A 16,495-nucleotide genomic window follows, 5' to 3' on the forward strand; every position below is an offset into this window, starting at 1 on the left:
CCTCTCGTTAAAAAGGATGATCAAATTGAACCACAATATGTTGACATTGTGGGGGCAGAAAACGAGGTATAAATCTTTCTCTTTGAGAAATTTTGTCTTTTCTCTTGCTGTCCTATTTTATTTTGCTAGTTTATTTTTGTTTTTAGCTTCGATTGTGCGGTTTATGTAATAAAATGGCTCGAGATACTTGAACCGAAAAATATTAAAAAGGACAAATATGACTGGAAGAATTGGACACAGGTAATTAATTATGTTTAAAAATATATAACTCTTTATTAATTTGCTAAATCAATGGAGTTTAGTAAAAAGAAATTTCTTTAAATTGTAGGCGGAGGTGGACCATTTCAGAGTTGAATACATTTCGCAGATTCTGTTTCATGAGATGAATCAAGATAGAGATAGAGCCATTTAAAAAAGTGAAGCAATCAGATTGTCCAAGCCGTCTGCAGCATTGTTGAGTCCTTATTGTTAGTTAGGTTCAGATGATATTGATAGTGATTGAATGTTGCATAGTTTATGATTAGTTTAAACACATACTTTTTGTATAGATTGTGAATATTTAATCCAATCTTATTATAAATTTTGTTTACATTAACAAAATTTTATGGAGCTGTCTGTGTTGTATTCAAAAGGTGTTAATTACAGGTTCTAAAAAATAAAGGAAAACAAATATCAAATATACCAATACGTCGAATTTCTTTTATAATACACCCAAAAAAACATGGAATACACCCTTATTGAGTGTTTATATATTTCTCTTTAAAATCTAAGCATGAGTTATGACAATTCAGAAATTTAAATTGTTACCCTTCTTAGGTATTGAATTGTATATGTATTGTAAATATAAAACAAACAAATCCCTTCAAAACACTAATTTCCAACACAAACAGCAGCATGTCAAATATATATATATATATATATATATATATATATATATATATATATATATATATATATATATATATATAAAGAGAATGTCAAAATAAGAGCATGCAGAATACACTCAAAAATATTCATCGCTACACTCAGATAGTGTCACTCTACACCCCAAAACCTGTCTTGTGCTACTGAATCTCTGGACTGATAATTCATAACATGTCCATGATATTGGCTGAAATTTGATTGCATCACTGATCCGCCATAAAAAAGGTTGATACGCGCTTCAAATGTTCGTGATATGAAGAGTTCAAGTGTTATTTAGAAGATATTAGTTTACATTTTTAAATGTTTTAATTAAATGTATTTTGATTTTGTTTATTTAATTACTAGATTGGGCCTTATGTGTATAGGCTTTAGGGTTTTCTTTGTTTTATCCTAATAAGAGGTTATAAATACCTCCTTAACTATTGTAGTCGTAGTATAGAATGATTTAGAGGTTTCAAACCCCCCTCTTGGTTTCGTGATGAAACCATGGTGTGGACAATTGAGGTTGATGAGTCTTTCTCTTGTTGCATCAGGGAATTGAGTAGAAGGTTGAGGAGTCCCTTCGATTCGATTCCCAAACTATGGCGTTGACAAGTTAGGTTGATGAGTCCTTTTTTTATTGCGTCAAGAAATTGGGTAGAAAGTAGAGTGATTCTCTTTGTATTCAATTTCAATCTATCCTTATTGTTTCTATTTCAAGTATAATTTATCTTTTTTTTATTCAATTTCAATTCTTGTCTTGTTTATTCTATTGTTTCTTTATTAAAGGTTCAACTGTGAAAAAATAAACTAATATATTAGCAAAACTATTAACAATAATAAACTCAATTACCCACCCTGGTTAAAGAACATCACTTTTACCTCGCTTAGAGCTTTCATTTTCTTTTTCTTTGAAGCATTTGCAATATGGTTTTCCATCTTTGAACCTAGTCTATTTTTTGGACGTCTTCTTGTTCTCACATGTGGAGGGCTTTGAAGCTCGTTAATAGCTTCAAAGTTAGCATCTTCATGAGATAACGAATATTTTTTGTTGCTTTTGGATTTCTGTTCTTGCATCTCAACCATGTCATTATCGTAAGCGCAGTGCATAATCGCAGTGAGCTTCTCGGATTCTGATGCAAATTCACATATATTCTGCAAAAAAAATACTAATTCGTCAAATCTCTTGCTTCTTAGCTCCAACAGAGGCTCGTCGTGGCTACTCTTGATGTGTGTGTGTCTCCTCTTTACGTTCTTGCTCCATCGTTCCAATATGTATCTCGGTGATACTTTGTTTACTCGTTCAAAGCTTAACACGCTTAGTGCATGATGGCACAATATCCCTCTTGACTCGAATAATGAGAATTGTCATTTAACTTCGGTTGTTACCGTATCGTATGTAACCGCAAACTTGTTGAATGTTGAGTTGGAAACTTGTTCTACAACTTCGTATACCGAATAGCCTAGAGCAGAGTGTTTTGATCTTGTGATGCAATTCACCTTTTCTCTGAATTGTGCTTGGACTTTCCTAAACTTATCTAAACTTATCGTGATTATACACGTGTTGAAACTGAGCTTCTATTGAGGATTTTGTTGCACATGGTATGATGGTATGAAAATCTGCAGCATCCGATTCTCTCTCTCTCTTTGCTCCCTACTTCCTAGGCAATTGTCGTATTATTTGATGAACTGAATAAGTGAGCTATTCCGCGTAATGAACTTGTTAAAAAAAGCATGCATGTTCTCGCTCCTTTGTGTGCTTCTCATCCCAGCCCAGAAAGTGGTGATCGAGATAAACTGAAATTCATATATGACGGTCTTCGAAAAATTTTGCAAAAAATACCTAAATCAGAACTAAGATACACCCAAAAACTTGCAATGTATACCTTTACTATAGAATTAAAAAAAAAAACATTACCTGAAAGTAGGGGTGGAAAAAGGCTAGGTGGCCTGCCAGGGGCCTGCAGCCTGGCCTGTGTTTGGCCTGACTCGACCTGGCCTGTTATAAAATAGACACTGGCTCAAACTCTTATAAAAGCCTTATTATGTTAATAGGCCAGGTCCAGACTCACTAATTAGCCTTATTGGCCTGTCAGGCCTGCTTGGGCCTTTTAATACATAATTACATATATAAATAATTTTTTTATTATTAATAAAATTATGAGATATTTTAAATTTATTATATTTAATTATAAATAGTTTTGTATATTTTAAATACTTTAAAGTTTAAGAATTCTTATAAAAATTAAATATGACATTTTACATATAAATATGTTTATTAAAAAATATTTTTTTAAATAATATTTTTATTTTTGTAAAAAAAAAATTAGCAGGCCTTTTAACAGGCTTCAGGCCAGGCCAGGCTTAGTACTTTGAAAAAAGCCTATAGCAGGCTGCATGCCAATCAACTACATGACAGGCCAGGCCTGTTTCCACCCTTACCTGAAAGCCACTTGTTGTCCTAAAGACCGTACTTCATCAGAAAATCATTCCAATTCTTATCGAATGATTCTTTCGTAAGAGAGTTTTAAACAACATGACTCATCTCTTGTTCGATTTCTTGGTGTCTCTAGTAACTGTTTAATTTGCTTGGAATCTTTTTCATGGTGTGCCAAATACACCACTGGTGAATTGATGTCGGCATACAAGCCTCGATGGCCCTTTGCATCGATGCGCATTGATCGGTGAGAATGCCTTTCGGAGCATTTCATCTCATGCAATGAAGCCAACATTCGAGTAACCATTTGAATGATTGAGTATCCTCATTTTTCATCAAAGCGCATCCGAAAAGTGTTGACTGACCGCGGTGATTCACCCTGGCAAAAGAACCAAAAATTAAATTATACACCTGAATATGACGAAACAGAAAAAAATAGTTAAATCCGCCGAAATAATCTCTCTCTACACCCAAAAACATGCAATGTACACCTCCGCTGTAGATTTAAAAAACAACATTACCTGAACAGCATAAACCATAACTGAATATTACCTGTTTTGTATTGTAGGTGGTATCAAATAAAATAACATCTCCGAAATACTCACAGGCAGCCCTGCTCCTTGCGTCTGCCTAAAAGGCAATCTTAATCAACTGATCAACCTCGAGTTCAAGCTCGAAAAAGAAATTCTTATTCTTCTCTTTTATTCTTAATAAGTATTTCCCAAATTCTTTTGCATCATCTAGTTTCGAAACATTCCGCACTTCTCTTGTGATGTAATTTCTCACGTCTTTTTCGATAAAATTTAACTCGCGGTGACCTCGGGCTGCTGCGACAAATGATTGGTATGTTTTGCTTGGTCTGATTCCGGCTTCCTCATTATTCTTTATTGTACGACGCACGAACATGCTTAGTTCCCTGTATTGTTTAAGCATCTCTACTTGATTTGGACAGCAGGAATGTGAATGATTCAACACGACCTTCGAAATGATCCAAACACCGATGTTCTTCAATATGTATATATAAATTCTTGCAGGACAATTTAAACCAGTTGAGAGATTTGTCTTCTCGGTCGGAGATATTTTCGATTTTCATTTTCCCTCTCTGCTACATGTAATCAATTGGTTCTTAATTTCATTACCCTTCTTATTTGTGCTCCGAACTCTTGTAGAAAAATCTATAGCTTTCGAATAATCTTTGTAGAATTTTGTAGCATCTTCAAGCATCTTAAAAGTCATCCCAACCTTTGGAACAAACTCCTCATCAACATCTCACAGAAATTGCAAAATACACCCAAAAAAGTGCACAATACACCATATTAAAAGTTAGGATAAACTATAGAATGCAACAACAATTATTCAATAAGCATCAAACAGAAACTAAAACAATTCAACTGTAAAATCTTAAACTATGAACAAACTACATTGTCTAGATTCAAACCACACCTCATAACTTGATTCGAGTAAAAACAATAATACAAGTCACTCTCGTTCAATTGAAAAATCAGAACCTGTGAATACACCTAAAATCTCCTTTATTACACCCAAATATGTTTGATTTATCCCAAAAAATCTGATATAAAATGGACAGCAATTTTCATCAGAACAACTACATTACATTCAATTCAAACAATCAACAATGAACAATAATTTTCACAAGTAAGGTTTACAATATTATTCACCTAGATAATAAAAAACTATTAACGAAAACATTAATTGGAATTCAACCACACCTCAGGCGCCAACGAGTTATAACTCAAATGGCATATTCTCCTCATACTCACCTAAGAGGTTGCAGGTCACTGACAATATATAGTGTTTTATATAATTATACAATCACATCAGTTTAATTAGATCACATAATCAATATAAAAAGTAATTATTTTTATTGGTATAATATTATATAAAATTATTTTTATACTCACCATATATTAAAATTAAATTCTTATAATAATATTATACTAAATAATAAAAAAGCGTATTTAATTTATATTTTGTATCTTGTCTTTGTTTCTATCTCCCAATATCTGTCGGTCTAATGATATATAAGTTTCTACAATTCTAGTGAGGTGAAGTTTTTTGTTTAGTTTGCCAATTTTGGCGGGAAGATACATAAACCCTTGATTTCTAAATTTTATTTAATGCTATTGAAATTTGAAATTGACACAGAAAAATTCGATAGTTTTGTTGTTTTTTGGCCAGAGAGGAAAAGAAAATGGAGAACCCTAGCAACATGAGCAGTGGAAGATTGAACAGAGTCGGTGGGGGAGGGATAGGAATGGAAGATAGCATGTTGGCCATGCTTGATGCCTCCGAAGCTCACGATGCCTTCGATGATCGTAAGATTCGTAACCATCACAGTCAAACTTTCTTTTTTCCCGAATAATTTTTCTGTTTGATTCTTCTTTCCATGTTCACTTGATCCTTCATTGAGTTCGCGCTCACTTAGAAAATCCATGTGTTTAAACTGGGTTTCGGTCATAGAAAAGTTTCTGTGTCTGTTCATTCTTAGGGTTCATAATACATGCAGGGATTGCTTTTCTGGATGCCGTGCGTGCTTCTTCAATTATTCAAAAACACCGAAAGCTTCCCACTGGGTAAGTTGGTTGAAAGTGTAAGGTGTATTTTGTTGTAGTGTGTCTACTTGTGTGTTGAGTTTTATATTTTGTTTTTTTGTTTTGTTTTGTGAAGAAAAATCTTTAGGGCAATCTTCCGTATGCTGAGGACTGGGAAGTCTTTAGAGGTGATAATGGCGAGTTATAAGCTGCTGCTTGATTTAGAAAAGGTATTTGACTGTCACATGATATTCCTGCTTTATATTTGTAGTCCCCAATATAACTGATACTTTCAATTTTGTAAATTCTTTGTGGGTTTAGCACTTCCCTCGTGTGTATTCAACCGGCAATGATAATTCGAAATCATCTGCTAATTCTCCATCAAAATTGGTTGTTGCTGAAGAGGTACAAATGGCTATGAGTCATCTCATCTATTGTTTTCTTTCATTCTAGGTAAATTTAATTCCAAATATAGGATGCTAATTGAACTTACAAATGCAAAATACTTCTTGGTAGGCATGGTCTCCCCTTCTTGTGTTCCAGGATAATGCCAATTCTGTTGGTGAAGAAAGTAAAAAACAGCCTGATCAACCTCTTGAACCCTCTGTGAGTTGGTTTCTTTTTCACTAGTTGTTGTTTTCACTACGTGTAACAGTTTTAACTGTGTTGATGTATTTTATTTTTATCCTAACCTTTCCATGAAAAAAATTATCAACATATTTTCCCGTAACTTCTTTTGAGATGTTTGTATTGCCTACCTGATTCTTTTTATCCAAATTTATGAGAAGCTACTTTTGGATATGCATGTACGAAATTGCAGATGATGAAATAACCAGTGATACATTTTATTGCATAAGTCCGTTGACGTGTTTCATAGAAATGCATGCTAGCTATCTCATTCTGCTCCTTTAATGTGAATAAGTCATATTAATCTGTTGTGTTGCACAATATTTCGTAGCAGGCAGAGATAATTTTGTTGTAGATATAAAATCATTGCAACTAAACGAACTTATTTCTGTTTGTTTTCAACTTAGATTTTTAAAATTTCAGCTTCTCTGAGTTTTCCATGGTGTCTTTCCACTAAATTGCAATTTGATATCGAATTCTTGAGCTCATTTCGCTCTTCATTTTTCTTTACCAACCTTAGAGCTTTCATCATCTGATTGAAGAGCTTGCCGAACTTTCATCTGAGACTGAATTTCAAGCATCAAACATGAAGGTTAGTTCACCAACATTGTATGTTCTGTTCTAGAATATGTGAATACTTGTTTAACGTTGGGTATGTGATAAAATTCCAGCTGGTGCTATTCCATGTAGTCAACTTTTTAGCTATATTTTCCATTTACACAACTCTTCCCTACTGTTTGTGTATATATTTTAAGCTTTAATTCATAATGTTACAAATTAAGTATAATTTTTCATAAAGATAAACGATATTTGCGTTCTATATGTTAAGCTTTTAATTCATAATGTTACAAACTAAGTGCAATTTTTCAACAGGAAATAAAAGTTACTAGTGTTATTTCTCGGTGTAATCACCTTGCAGGCATTGCAGAACATGTTACTCTTTCAATATCTTGTCGTTGTTCTTGAAGGCGATTTTCTACCACGTAACGGTGTGTATGAAGTTGCACTCATCTTTGTTGCAGCCGTACTTTAGCCTACTTTTTATATTCTATGTAATGTTTTCTTGCAGCAACCATGAACTGGAACATGCAGAGGGAGTCTATGCTCAATATTTTACTGGTATTTGTTTATTATTACACCAAAAGCACTGGAGGACTTTATCTACTAAACAATAAAAAATAACCATATTGATCAACATGCTAAGTAAATGAATACCAGTAGTCTTCATTCCATATGTCCTGTTGTTGAGATCTTATTTTCTCTTGATCCATTTCCTTTAGAGATTTGTTTCTTGATCATAGTTGCTTTTGCAGGGATCTAGGAAAATAAACTACAAAAGCATGATGCAGGACTGCTTAATAGTTTTTTGTCAACTATCTCAACTTCAAAATGAACTCAGTAACCATCTAGAGATTCAAAAGAGTACTGAATCTCAGTTATCCAAACACTTTCATACTGCATTATCTTTTGCTTTACATGAAGTAGTGAAGAACACCTGTGTCTCTATGGATAAGTTTTTTGTTATGGTAAGTTTCTGAAAAGATTATGTATTTTGAAGTTCAAACAGCTTATTTTTTTTATTAATATTCTGGATTATTTTAGATTATGGACCTTGATATATCAAGGAAGAAAGCAGATCTTGAAGGCCACACAACAAGAGCAGATGGTCTGAGGTAGTTGTTTCAACTAATTATGTTTCTCTAGGTTCCTTTCAATTGATTTTTCATTTTTACTCAGTGCTCCTGGCTAAAATATGTCTGACATCCTATTTTGGTGCAGAAAACCTTTGATGGACATACTTTTAGATCAACTAGCTTACAGCATAGATACCGTCCCCGTATTTCTTAAGGTTGAGCGTGAATATTGTCTCTCTGCTCCTCTCACCCTTTTTGCAAATAACTGTCTGTACAGGATTGTCCCTTTCCTTTTGAAACATTTTCTTCTAGTTATACTAATCAAGAAGCAAAATAAATCTCACTATATAATATTCACATAGTATTGATGACATGACAGTTATGTTATGGCTAATAGTTCTGTTTTTACTGAGCGTGATTGCAGACCTTCAGTGAACCAAAATGGAAACTGGAAATAGTTGTGCAGTACCTGTGGAAATACATGACTAAGGTAATCAGCAGCTAGATTGTTTGAAAATGTACTTGCTTAACATTATGTATTGTTACTTTTGAAATGGAGCCTCAACGGATAGTAAGCTACAGGTTTCATAATCTCTATTTAATTTTGTTTGTTTTATGCATAATTGCAGCCTTCTGCTCGCACTCGAAAGTCAAATGGCTCTTCTGAGGATGCCACATTTGAAGTGGCTTTGAAATGCTTCTCAAATAAAACTGGCACTAAAAGCATTACTAAAAAAATTGGTCCAGATGTAATGCAGTTCCTTTTGGCTTTTGGTTTTCAGGTACCGGTCTTTATTCAATGAGTCGAAGCACCATATATATTTTTTTGAATGACAAAACTTTTAATAAATCTTTTGAGATAAAAGTACAAAGCTTTAGGAGTTAAACCCTCCTAAAGGTGAACTGAAGAGAAAGAACACAACAATGAAAGGCAAACCAACCTGTTCTGCATATACATAACTTCTTAATCATGGGTGTTGGATGATGACTAATTTGGTATCTTTAAACCTCATGGGACTAAGGACTAGCTAGCGATTTTATCCATTTTTCTAATATGAAGCATTGTCTTTTATGCCCTCTGGAAGTAGAAGTATGTTCTCAACTATCCCAAATAACTGTATGAGGAGCTTCTAAATTAGTTCTTTCTTTTTTTCAATAAAAAAGGGTTTTATTTGCTTTCAGGCGCAATTATCAATACTGTCAGAAGGAAATGCAGAAGGAGGAGTCAGTGCTCTTGCAGACTTGTGTCAGATGTTTATCTCTGCTTTTGAAAGTTTGAGAAGTACAAATGAGTAAGGGCACAATTTCTCAGGACTTTAATCTTACACTATTCTTGCTTGCTTATAGTTGCATTATCTGGGAGATGACTACGTAACAAAACTCTTATTTATTTAGGGTTTAGCTAACATTTGCCAAGGGAACATGTTAAGTTTACAACTTAAGAAAGTTTTTTATTGAAAATATAAAAAATTTAAGTTTCCAATGCATTTGTTTTGCATTCATTAAATGAAAACATTTAAAATTTTCCACCAATGGTAAGCTTATCATGTGCCCTTGGGGCACAAGTTAGCTAAACCCATTTATTTAATGTATAAAAAATGATTGCGAGTGCTAATGGTATGTGAAACCATGTCAATTTGAGTATCCTTCCATGTTGAAGTATTGATATATTTCAAAATTTGATTAAATATCCTATAAAAATCCATTATTTATTTAGTAACCCAAGATCCATAATTTTAGTATCTTGACAATTTTCTGATTTTATCTATCATGGTTTAGATCTATGGAGATTTTCTCGATTGGGAAAGAAGCACTATTTACTGCGGCAACTATTATCTCCATGAAATCATAGGATGGAAATAACTGTCGACTTTATCAAATATTCTGTCCTACAATGTAAGATCAACTCCTTTTGTTACCTTACAGTAATTGCAGGTTTCCTTTTATTTAATTTTTCTTTTGTCTTTACTTTAATCTGATTGGAATTAATCAATTCTCCAAAGTAATTAAGTTGAATCCACCAAGACACGAAGTTACAAATAATAATGTCATCCCAACTATTGCATACATAACTGCACACAAACAATGAATTACTTAAACATGAACTTAATAAAAGATACATTGAAGTCACTTGTCCAGTTATGAATGCAAGAATTGTGTCAGTCCCATCTCCCAATCTTCATGCATGCATGCTGCAGTCTCTTCTCTTCTCTCCATGCTTTTTCCCTCTCTTCACTCCCACCAAACTCAGTCTATCCATGGCAGCTGCAAAAGCTTGAAAAAACTTGTTCTTATCATTTGCAAACTCCTGAACCAAAGGCTTGGTTCTTGGGTCCAAAACCAAAGCCTGGTCGGAAGCTAACAACCCCATCTTCTTCTGCAAGTTACCATAATATGCTTGGTCAAATACAAATGGTGTAGTTGCATCAAATGGGGCAACAATGTCCAAGTTTCCACCATAGTTAGGGCAATACATTCTCAGTGCATTGAGGAGTTTGGGGTCAACGTTTGGGTCTGGTTGACCGTTGCCCTTGTAATTGTATAGCCTTTTCACAAAGTGCTTGCAGTGTGCAAAACCTATTGAGTGGGCACCAGAGAGAGCAACCATGTCTTGTATGGTTAAGCCTTTTGAGTTGAAGAGCTTGATGAGCTGATCAACGGTGTAGTTTGCATGAGGGATGTTGGGTTCCACCCTTGATGCCATTGATATCCTCCCATCCCATCTTCCCTTCTTCACTTGGTAGTATGGTCCCCCTGCCTGTGCCACCAGTTACACAATAAATAGTCATTAATTGTGATGGAAAAATATTATATGCATTATTTTTGTATACACTTCATGTGTATACTTTTTACTTTTTGTATTAAAAGTGAAAAAAGATAAAAAAAAAAAAATTGTTTTTTGTACCATAGAACGAAGGGGTACATATAGTGTATCAAAAAGTGGTACAAATATGATTTCTGAGACCAAGATGTATTATCTGTATTGATTCTTTTCATAGATTTTTCTATTATTAGATATAGTGTATCACTATTTGGAGTCTCATAGTCATAGATGTGTGTTGAGTTCGTGTTAAAGGAAAAGTATATAACATTTTTCATTGTAATTTTTGCGATTCATACCTTTCGATGATAGTGCATTATTGAATATTACCAGTTGGCTTTCTTAAACTCAAGCTGTTACAGTAGTTGTAATTTTTATTAAGACTAATATGTACGTTTAGTTGATTTAGAAAAGGAATTATTTTGTATTCTTAACTAGAAAGGCTGAGCTTTATTCCATTGAAATGGATAGGCTACCATATCGTTTCATTAAATCTAATTAGAAATTTGATTGAACTGACTAGTTGGTTTAGTGATTAGTTCATTAGTTTACGAGTATCAGAGGTTCGAATTTTGTTTTATGCATGTAGTAACTCATTGGTCAAACGATAAATCTTTAAATAGAGTTTAGATTTGTGATGAATTAATCTTTGACTAAACATAAATTGAAATTAAATTATTCAGTACTTTTAAGCACAAGGCTCCAACGTGTATAAATCTGACATCTCATAGACAAGGACAATAGTAAGTTATAATAATTTAGACTCAAGGTTTAAGAAGCTTTGCTTAGTGTGTGTATATATAAAATTTGACTGGAATTCGGGAAGTACAAAATTTATGGATATCATAAAAACAATAATGTTATGTTTATAAAAAAATATTGGTTATTTGTATAAAATATAAATATATAATAATCAATTTAGTAGTTAATTTTTTAACTACACTTTAACATTTTTATGAAACAAACTTAAAGTTGACTCATGCTGCTAAATCTTTGTATATGAAAGTGGTCACCCTGCTCATGTCACTATAAAACTACAGTTAACAATATCGAAAAAAGACATTAGATTCTTATGTATTAACCGTTACCGTTTGTTTATTATTAAGATCAATTTGTCTGTTTCCTAGATATAAATACTAAGAGTGCCTTTAATTTGTATTTTCATTTTCAGAGATTTTTATTTTTCTATTTTCATTTTTTATTTTATTATTTTCCTTATAAAACCTTAAAAATTGAAAACATTTAAAAACAAAAATACAAACCAAACTCATTCTAAGTTACTTTGAATATCCCAAATCTAGGCCAGTCAGTACCAAAATACCTAACCCATTTTGTGTCTTTTCCAGCGGATAAATTAGCTAATCGAAAGAGAATTTTATTCAACATAACTGCTACATTTTTTGTCTTTATTTAGGAAGGAAAAAATGGGCTTTTTCTTTTAGTTTGTCTGGTAAAATAAAATAAAAAGCTGTTCCAAAGCAATGCAACTTTTTCAAATATACATCTATTGTCATAAAAAATGGCAAACACAAAAGCTGCAATATATTCTAGGACTCCTTTTTGTTTTTGTTTACTAAGTTCTGTAAGACCACAATGCTTAAAATTTTAGGTCTATAATTTAATTTTTAACCCTTTTCATTATTAGTATTTCCCAAATTTTCTGTTATTCAATTAGGGGGAACAAGAAGTTTTTCTTTAAAACACTTTTCTTCATAAACGGTTTGGATGTAAATCTACTATGAAAGAAACTAAGAAGCACTTAGAGAAAAGAGAAGAAAATTTCATCATCCATTATATAACCACTATATTGATTTCTCTAATATCAAATAAGCCTATTCTTCATGCCATTTCTATGCAAAATTTTCTTGACCTTATGAAAGAGAATAGTTTGCAAGGTGGCCACACTTGAAGAAAAACAAAGGAAGATTATAGAAGAAGAAAAAAGAATGTAGTAATCAAGTATTTTTATTAACTGAAACTCAGAAATGATTACTTACCAAGTGCACATAATCTCTTGCAGCAATTGCAAGAATGTCTGCACATGAAACTACACCAGGACATTTTCTCTCCACTGCTTCCTTAGCCTTCATCACGGTCTCAAAACCTTCCACTCTCAATTCTCTATTAACCTCTGCATCTTTCTCTGCCAATTCTTTGCTTCCTTGCTTTGATGCTATTAGAATAGATCCATCACACCCCTGCATTCACGGGTTTAAGTCATTTCAATAAAGCATGCAATTATTACATGCATGCAAGCAAGCAAAGCTAAAGCATTTACTTCTACAAAACAATCATGGAAGAAGAGGTTAATGGTGGCAGGTCCAGAAACAGGTGATTCTTTGAATTGTTGGTTGGTGACTGACCCTACAAGCTGTTCTACATTGGGACAAGTTCTTGCATAGTAATCAACTGAGACCTGACGATGGCGGCGGGTGGTGTTGTTGGTAATAATTTTGGCTAAGCATGGTGTAGTAGTTCCAGCTACAATGATGAAGAAAACAAACAAACAAGTGAATTGAGATGAGAAGAAGGAACAAGCAGTAGAATATTTAGGGACAGGCATGACTTTGTTGGAATAATGAAGCAGTTTAGGACAAAGGAAAATAAAAGGGTGTTATTGTGGTTGGAATAATGATAATGATGTTGAAATGTTTTGTTTGTATGGTACAGATTTAAGGGGTTTTAAGGGAATCAAGTCTCGTGAATCTGAGAGAGAAGGGAAACAAGAAGCTGAGTTAGTAGTTGGTGGTTACAAAGCCCCAAAAAAAAAAAAAAAAAGAATTCAGAAAAATCCAAAAGACATCTCCTTGAAGAACATGTTGAGACTTTGAAGGTTTGCCACCTGATAACAGCTTTTCTGACGTTTCTTCTATTTTGTTTATAATCCATAATGGATTTATCATTTATATGTTTGGTCAAATGGAAATTATTTATATAATGTAGGGTCTACATTTCATGGCATCTTGATAGGTGTCTCTGTTTTTTTTCTTTCTTAAATGGTATTTTGATTTAATTTGGATTCCCTAGAATATATAATCTCAGTGACAGTTGATACAATGGAGACAAAAAATCTAGTTTATCAAGGAAAAGTCTAGGGGGCCACAACTTTTGTATTTTCTGGCCAGCACTTAACCATCAAAACAAAAGTGAGTGATTTCCCACCATTAGATGTAATCTCACACTATTAAAAACACTATTGATGGTCAATTGATAGTTACAAAACATCAAAATTGCTGGTCCCCTAGCATTCTTGGTTTATCAATTATCAATGATTATTTGAAAACAGTAAAGTTGAACTATCATTATTAAAATATATGTGGCTTCAAATTTTGATAAAATGTTAAGGAAGAAACTCGTGATGGTGATGAAGAGATTCATTCACGTGTATGAATATATGGAATTGCAGCAGCTCTAGATCGTTAAAAATGTTGGCTATAGATTAAATGGGACTGGCCAATGAATAGATATGAGACATATATTAAGAATAGTTTGGAGTAAACTACAATTTTTTATTTATAAATAAACAAAATTAGTTTTGTATTCACGAAATATGAGTAATTATTATTTTTATTTATAAAAGTTTAGAGTGATAATAAATCTATTTATGAATGAAATTAACATATTTAAATATTTTTATGCATGTAGATTATTTTTTTTAATACAAAGCAAATTTTATTTATTTTCGAATAGATTTGTTAATATTTAAAACTTTTATGGATAAAACTTACTCAATAGTTTAAGTATTATAGTTGAGAGTCACCAAAAAGTGAGAGTAGCAAAATAAAATATTAATATGAAATAGAATGATTAGTGTTCAAAAAACTCTTTTATTGAAGTGTAAAACATTAAGCAAAAAGTCTTTGGTATATTTGTTAAAAATTCATTAAATAAATAGTATATAATATAAGAAATTTATAAATTTAATACCTTAAATCTTTGGATTAGGATGTACTAATGTCAATTTCTTTTTGTAATTTATCACTTATTTATTTAGTTCTTTCCAATAGTTGAGTTCCTCTGGATACTTTATCCAATTTCATAAGTGGATTGGATTTCAAGGACTCAGCAAGGACATAAAGCAAACTAGTAAGGGATGACTATTAACATTTACAAAGGATAAAGGATATTGGTTTTTGCACAACTATTTTGCACTGTAAAAAATGTAATAGAGTTAAACAAATATGTGAGAATAAAATTTTTAATGTACAAAAACATGGTCAAAGGAAAAGGATAACAGAGAGAGTCAGCAGAACCACAAGTTCACAAACAACCACTGAGCATTGAGCACTACCTTTGCATGAATTAATAAATGCATGGCATGTGCACTTAAAGCCTAAACACCCCACTCCTCCTACCACTAGATGAAAAAATGGTTTTCGAATTCACAATTCTTTTTTATATATATTCTGAGTAAATTCACTTATTTTTAATGTTGGGGAATGATATTACAATTTCTATGTTTGATAATACCACTTCGTATATAATTATATATTATTTTTTTATATCGTATATTTGTATGAATTTATTAAAAAAAATAGTAATATTATCAAAATAGAAGTAATTGATAATATTCATTCTCTCTAATATGATATAACATAATAGAATTCAACTAATTTACTAGCGTATCTCAATAAATAGTTAAAGTGTTAGGCCATCATGGGAGAGTTTTCGATATCCAAAAGACTTAAAACCAAATGAAAAAATACATAATGGGTTTCTTGTTGAACCAGTTTGAATTCTCCTTAATCACCAGACCAATGAACTACCAGTTCTGAAATTATTTGTTAGATCACTATAAAAGGTTTAAGACACCCATATTCAATTCAAAACTTTAAAGTATCAAATTAATGAATTTTCCATTTTATAAACTATAAATTCCTCATATTTTTTTATTTTTTTTTTAAAGTGAACGAGATTAATTTTATGTCCTCACACTTGTAATATTATCACCAAAAAAAAAAAATACCATTTGACTTCTGACAAGGAAAAAAAAAGTGCATGTAACGGAACTCTAAATTAATGTAAGTGCTCATAGAATAATTAATCCAGTGCATGTATGTAAATAAGATGACCAAACTGCTGAGTTTGTTTTTTTTATTCCTTTCTGAGGTTCGTCTTAAGTGTTGAAAGCCCTTGTTGTAACCATACTAAAAGCTAGTGGACTGTGGACCATCTTAGCAATATCATTCCTCTTGTATGGTGGGTGGTGCTACTTTTTTCATGACAAGAGTTATTATGACTTATGAGTTATGGTCATTCATTCAGGGACCAAAGTGAAAGTGACACAACTTTTCACTTGGGCTCCACCCCTTTTATTTTTTGGGGTCAGCTTGTTATTAAGAGATGCTTTTTTGTTGTTTTGTTAAATAAGATTATATTGTCTCACAAAAAAAAAAAATTATATTATTGTCACTAGAAATATTTGAGCCTCATTATTAAATCAAGTATATATCTTTTGCATGCTTAGCAGCTTTAATTAAATTCAGTTCAAACTTCTTCCATTTTCATATGATACTTTTGA

General features: G+C 32.3%; 2 protein-coding genes across 5 annotated transcripts; one reads left to right on the forward strand and one right to left on the reverse strand.

Moving 5' to 3' along the window:
• Positions 1–5,295: 5,295 nt before the first annotated feature.
• Positions 5,296–13,953, forward strand: LOC112733566 (negative regulator of systemic acquired resistance SNI1). Of its 3 annotated transcripts, none has more exons than XM_025782573.3 (16): positions 5,296–5,676; positions 5,868–5,934; positions 6,029–6,122; positions 6,214–6,297; positions 6,409–6,498; positions 7,040–7,111; positions 7,439–7,508; positions 7,589–7,638; positions 7,833–8,045; positions 8,122–8,192; positions 8,299–8,368; positions 8,578–8,643; positions 8,783–8,935; positions 9,336–9,445; positions 9,933–10,049; positions 12,995–13,953. In XM_025782573.3, exons 1-15 carry the CDS (start codon positions 5,553–5,555, stop codon positions 10,003–10,005), a joined length of 1,407 nt encoding a protein of 468 aa, XP_025638358.1. In that variant the 5' UTR covers positions 5,296–5,552; the 3' UTR covers positions 10,006–10,049; positions 12,995–13,953. The 3 variants fall into 3 exon arrangements, with proteins under 3 accessions (XP_025638358.1, XP_025638359.1, XP_029147555.1); XM_025782574.3 differs by having other exon boundaries at positions 13,645–13,756; XM_029291722.2 differs by lacking the exon at positions 12,995–13,953 and having other exon boundaries at positions 9,933–10,104.
• LOC112733567 (peroxidase 19) lies at positions 10,147–13,854 on the reverse strand. 2 transcript variants are annotated; one of them, XM_072212598.1, is made up of 4 exons: positions 13,253–13,854; positions 12,972–13,172; positions 10,628–10,911; positions 10,147–10,530 (listed from the first exon to the last, which is right to left on the reverse strand). In XM_072212598.1, exons 1-4 carry the CDS (start codon positions 13,535–13,537, stop codon positions 10,512–10,514), a joined length of 789 nt encoding a protein of 262 aa, XP_072068699.1. In that variant the 5' UTR covers positions 13,538–13,854; the 3' UTR covers positions 10,147–10,511. The 2 variants fall into 2 exon arrangements, with proteins under 2 accessions (XP_072068699.1, XP_025638360.1); XM_025782575.2 differs by having other exon boundaries at positions 10,147–10,911.
• Positions 13,954–16,495: the final 2,542 nt, after the last annotated feature.

This window comes from Arachis hypogaea, chromosome 13 (assembly GCF_003086295.3).
Source record: "Arachis hypogaea cultivar Tifrunner chromosome 13, arahy.Tifrunner.gnm2.J5K5, whole genome shotgun sequence".
Taxonomy (NCBI): Eukaryota; Viridiplantae; Streptophyta; class Magnoliopsida; order Fabales; family Fabaceae; genus Arachis; species Arachis hypogaea.